This window comes from Mizuhopecten yessoensis, unplaced genomic scaffold, assembly GCF_002113885.1.
Source record: "Mizuhopecten yessoensis strain PY_sf001 unplaced genomic scaffold, ASM211388v2 scaffold2383, whole genome shotgun sequence".
In the NCBI taxonomy this organism is placed as follows: domain Eukaryota; kingdom Metazoa; phylum Mollusca; class Bivalvia; order Pectinida; family Pectinidae; genus Mizuhopecten; species Mizuhopecten yessoensis.
This window is the reverse complement of record NW_018404519.1, coordinates 265,306-271,148: the sequence shown is the minus strand read 5'-3', so window position 1 is coordinate 271,148 and position 5,843 is coordinate 265,306. Positions and strand designations below refer to the sequence as shown.

At 36.5% G+C, this 5,843-nt stretch overlaps 1 protein-coding gene across 1 annotated transcript in view; it reads right to left on the bottom strand.

Moving 5' to 3' along the window:
* Nucleotides 1-5,774, bottom strand: part of LOC110445828 (rRNA methyltransferase 3, mitochondrial-like) — an 11,695-nt gene extending 5,921 nt beyond the window's left edge. The window contains exons 1-2 of the mRNA XM_021490628.1: nt 5,174-5,774; nt 807-1,051 (exon numbers count right to left, since the gene is read on the bottom strand). Coding sequence (XP_021346303.1) covers nt 807-1,051; nt 5,174-5,769 — 841 coding nt within the window. The 5' untranslated portion in view covers nt 5,770-5,774. The remainder of the gene's footprint in view (nt 1-806; nt 1,052-5,173) is intronic.
* Between the last annotated feature and the right edge of the window lie 69 nt (nt 5,775-5,843).

The window sequence follows — 5,843 nt, the reverse complement described above, 5'->3', positions numbered from 1 at the left end:
TTTTTGTTGACCTTTGTCCATGGAAGGTCCCTGCAAAATTTCATTGAAATTGGTTCAGGGGTTTTGGAGAAGAAGTCGAAAATGTAAATTGTTTACGGACGCACGACGGACGACGGACGACGACGGACAAAAGGCGATCGCAATAGGTCACTTGAGACTTTGTCTCAGGTGACCTAAAAAAAACCACTTCAGTGGAATCCTTCTTCACAATTGAAGCTGAGGAAGTGCATGGTACCCTTCACCTTCAGGCCACAAGCACTTTGTGCCATATGCAGTAACTAATCAACTGCAAGTCATGATTTGACTCATGACATTTTTTAAAATTCATTATTGATACTTGATGCTTTTCAGCAGTGTGTAAATAAAAGGTAGTGAAAACACTGCAGGTTACAGCTTAAACAATGTTAATATCTATGTCATTGGAAATGTACACAAGAATGCAAGCACTGGCAATATATAGGTAGTTGGGACTAATTAGATATTTATAAATCAAAGTTGTATTTATCATAGAGTGTAACAGCATATCACCTTAAGGAATTATCCTCTTTGAATAACTATTATCACCAGTATTAGATTACATTTTTTAGTTTTAAGTTATTGTTAGACATAAGTCTTCCAATATGTAATTGATGGTCCCAATAACTTCTGTAGTTCAAGTCCCAAAGTATTTCTTTTATATCAGTGGTTGATTTGACTTAAATCAGTGTACATGTATTTTAATGAAGGAAGGTCCAAAAGATTAAAGTACCTATGTTATTTGATACATCATTAACATGTTCACTGTAGGAAGTAGCTACCATTCTTACCGATGACATCAGCAGTCGAGACGACGTCCGACCAACGGTTCATATGGTGTTCCTCACACTTGTATACTGGAACTTCCTGAAGATGCTCTATTGGCAATCTTTTCAATGCATCAAAGTTTGCAAAATAGATAGATTTTGGTTTTCCACCAGCTTGTAAAGCATCACTGATCAAGGTGCTCCCTTCTAGTAGGATAATTCTGTCATTATTACGAAGCTTCTTCGACCTTGCAGTCCTCAACAGGATACTGAAATTCATAATAAAAAACAAATAAACATTAACTTGATCATTTAAATAATTGTATCTTCAATATGACTACAGAATTGATTTTGTGTCATTTAGCATATGAATATTTTCCACATGATGTGATTCTCCAGTTCTAAATGGATAGTAACTCTGAAGTTATGATAGCTACAAAAACACACGCCATTTCAGAGTCTCAAAGTTTTTCGCAGTCAATGTGCCACTTTTTTTGTATATTAATGAGGTTGACCTCAGCCTAGTGCCAAAACATGCAGTGTTGTTGAGTTTAGTGAAATGATGGCTGCACTTCCAGCCAGTCAGACCACGGGTCTCGGCACGTGACTGAGGTCAACCTCATTAATTTACAAAAAAGTGGCACGATGACTGCGAAAAACTTTGAGACTCTGAAATGGCGTGTGTTTTTGGATCATGTCCGCGGAAGAAAAATGCAATTAACGTGCATATAGGAGGTTTTTAAAAGAAAAATTATCCATCTTTCCAACGGTACTAAGCATTTTTCTGTAATCAACTAGAAATGTTGATGTTAATTTCGTTGCAAGAAAGTTAGGTGAGGTCGACATTTTGGCATCGAGAGCTTTCTGCCCTTCTCGTACATATGATCATTGGGGCTACTATTTTTTCCGAAAGTCAATTTAAACCCCTAAAACATGTAAATTTACTCCAAATATAGCTGGAACAAATTATCAGATCCCTGTGCCTATGATAAGATACTATATTTTCGATAATATATGCTATCATGCATGTCACTTTCACGGTTGACTGCGGCGTACAAGTTTTACCCCCTTGATTTATACACTATTGTCAATTTCTAAATTATTGGATATTTTTACGATTTTATTCCAGGTGACAGACTTAGAAATTAATGCCTGAAAATATTGTAGAACTTTTAAAAATTTATAAACGATTCAGCTGTTGATATACTAACACATCTTTATATTCCTGGTTTAGTATGGCAATATGAAGGCCATGGTGAAATATTTACATTTGCACTGCATAGTGCCTAGATAACTCTACTGGTCCCATTGTAACATATCTTCCAATGAACTACAACGGGGATTAGGTCCGTGTAGTGATACACTGACCTAATTACCGCCAAGTGGCAATGTTCCGCTGTGTTGTGTCTTAAAATGTTATTGTATGACAGTTAAATCGCTAAATGACCACAACATATATTAAAATGGTCACATGTTAGTATACAAATTGGTAATTGACATATATGCATTTAAATAAAAAAAAAATCAATTATTAAATTGATGTGTTTACTGTGGAACTTTCTTGTTTATTGTTTTTGTCGGCCTGGTTGCCCTTGACAACGACTGTGGAATGCGAAACTACCCGGCTGTTCCGAACAATTTACCGCTGACCCAGTCGGTGTGTATAAGAGTTTTAAGACAGCAATTAACAATACTCGCAACATTGCATAACTAATATTGTTGGTTTGGAATATAAATATAAGGATTGGTTGTCATATTTTTGACGTTTATTGGCGTGTAAACTACATCGGGCTTGCAATATATTTAACATGGTGCGCTAACGCGCACCAATCAATATATCGCAAGCCAGATATAGTTTACACGCCAATAAACGTCAAAAATATGACAACCAGTCCTTAAATGAACTACAGGTTCATATAAACTGCCCCGCCCCATGGTGAAATGAAGGCTACCATCAATTTCTATTCTGACAAACTAGTTTCCATTTATTTTTTTAAAGTTTACTTAAATTTGATGTATTCTATCTGATAATGAATCTGACCATAATCATTTCACCATTATGGTAAAGTGAAGCGCCCCTGCCCCATCCTAAATTTCTCTACCCCAGACTTAATTTTTGTGATTTTCATATTCAAGACATCAAACTGATGTAAACTTAAAACAGATTTGGTTTAAAAAAGTAACAGAAAAAGAAAAGAAAATGCTAAAACCCTTCATTTCACAATAATGGTTAAGTGAAGCACCCCTGCCTCATCCAAAGTTTGTCTACCCCAGACTTAATTTTTATGATTTTCAGATAGAAAACATCAATATGAAGTAAACTTATAGAAAATGAACGGAAAAAAGTTTGTCAGAACAGAAATCGATTGAACCCTTCATTTCACCATGGGGCAGTTCATGGAGCAAATTACATCAATGCCTAGCAAAGACTTTATTAATTTCCAACGTGAAAAAGGAAAACATGACAACGTATATTCCAGGACTGCGAGACATCAAGACCAATTCCAAATTCAATCAGGAACAATAACAGAGCAGTCATAATACCCAACAGCAACACGGAACAATACAGAAACTCATTCTTTGTGCGAACAGCCACAGATTGGAACCACCTGGACGACATCACAGTCGGGGCACAAAGAATAGAGGCATTTAAAGCATCAATCCCTACCAACTGGGATTAAACGAAGCTAAGTATTGCATGCGTACTCAACCCCTTCCGCATTAAAGCCATTTTGGTCTCTGTGGAGTATAACATATAGATAGATAGACTTGGTAGTATGAACCGCAGTTCATTTCACCATGCTACACCAGATCAGGTTTTTAGTCTGGGTCGGGCCGGGGCAGGCATACAATATTTACCCCTGACACCTTGAAGGTTATCATTGCCAGTAGTAGTCTTGCTACAGTTTCTAATGGGTTTTTTAAATCATTATTTTGTTTTCTTTAATGGGGGGACAGGTCAATAGAAGGTAAAGCATCTCCAAACCTTTCTTCTGCCATCATAATCACCCACAATTACTTTCAACATAGGCAACAACACATTAAATGTGAACCAGAAGTAAAATTACTAGGGGTCACCATAGACTTCCAGTTAAACTTCCATACACACGTATCCAACATCTGCAAAAAAGCATCTAGACAGCTTAACTCACTCAAACGCAAAGGAAAACACCTAAACAGATTAGGCAAACTTACAATATACCATTCATTTATTCTCTCAAATTTTAATTTCTGTCCACTTACATGGCACTTTTGCGGTGAGACAAACACACAAAAAATGGAAAAAATCCAAGAAAGGGCTTTAAAATTTATTTAATCAGACACAATAGAAGTATTTAAAATCACAAATAAACAGACAACCAAGAACAACAAGTCCATCATGAAACTGACCATCAATGCCACCAACACAATCATCACTGAAACTTCACTTGCAAAGTAATGGTTTTAGCTGATATGCCAATCTATCCCTAGGTATCTACAAAAACTTTATGACAACAGTGACGATGAAGAGGAGGAATGTCCTGCTGTAGATACCTGGAATTTTTAACCTACATCATCAGTACAAACATTAAATTTCATGATATTTCACATGGATTATCTGAATTATTAAAAAGAAAAATCTAAAATCTTCATTTTATACTTATAGTGGTGGGAGATGTGCCATTCTCTTACCCTGGACAGATTTATCCTTACTTTTATCGGTGTGAGATTTCCTTTTCTCTTACCCTGGACAGGTGTATCCGCACTTTTACCGGTGTGAGATTTCCTTGTCTCACCCTAGGGTTGTGACGGGGGGATTCCCCTTTTCATAACATTGGCATGACATCACTTCAACAATACAATGACGTCACGTCAACAATCCATCAATGTCACGTCAACCCTGAATTTAGCATGTAACGTTATCATTACATTGTGTATACACAATGGTAGAACAGGGTAAGAGAAAAAGAATCATTCACCCCCTTGTGGGTGAGATAGGGGAATCTCAACCCTCGGGTCTAGTAGTACTGTAGTACACTCAGTCAACTTCAAACTAATATGTTATGCGTCATATTGGTGTAGTGTGAATGTGGATCATTCTAAAACAGAGCACACATAAGTACAAGGATGAATGATTTTTCCCAGCAACAGATTCAAGTATATAATAATGAAAAACAATTATAGGTACATTTTGTATGAATTAAAATGGGTATTAAATGTTATGATTCCAAAATTATACTACACTATTGAAACAAATGTACGAGCTTCGCTCTCTCCAGGCCATGTCTGAGTCATATTAGCTTATTAGAGCTAATGTTGTATTGTTTTTAACCATACCGACGTTAAATAAAACTTCTGATTTTGATTTGATTTTGAATTGAAACCGTTCCTTCTGACTGAACATTTCTTACCCAACTTTCTTGTCTTCTGATCCAAGAATCGTATACTTCACACCAGACATTGTTCGTTGTTCGACTGGTTGTCGTTTGTTCGCGGCACTTGTGTTGGCTGATCGTTTATCTTTTTTATTCTCTTTATTCTTGGCTTGTCCCTTTTCATTTCTTACTTTATCTCCGTATTCAGGCATGGCCTTATCTTTTGTAAAGCTACTCCTCTTTGAGTCATTTCTCCGTTCAGCATTATTTGGATTATTGAATTCTTTTTTGTCATTTGTATATCTCTTGGGTTTTCGATTGTTCTCCCAATCTTGAAACACATCCATATCTAATGCTGGTTTTCTTATTTTTGGGAGTGACTTCAAACGATCTAGGTCTTTAGACTGAGTAAGATTACTAAGCACTGGATCCCGTCTATCGAAGTCACGAATTCTATCTCTAAATGCCACTTTTTTGTCAATGAATTCACGTTTTTCCTCATCTGCAGTAAGGACATGAACAGGAGTCCTGTTATACCTTCTGGCGTATCCTCTGAATTGTTTGTTAATGACGCTGGCATACAATGTTTTCGTTCTTGACAGCAAAGTCAATTCACGTCCACATGTGCTCATGAAGGCAGCCATCTTGAAATACGTGAGCAATGTTATCAAAGTGCTTAATTTCACAAATCCATCCAAAACGTTTA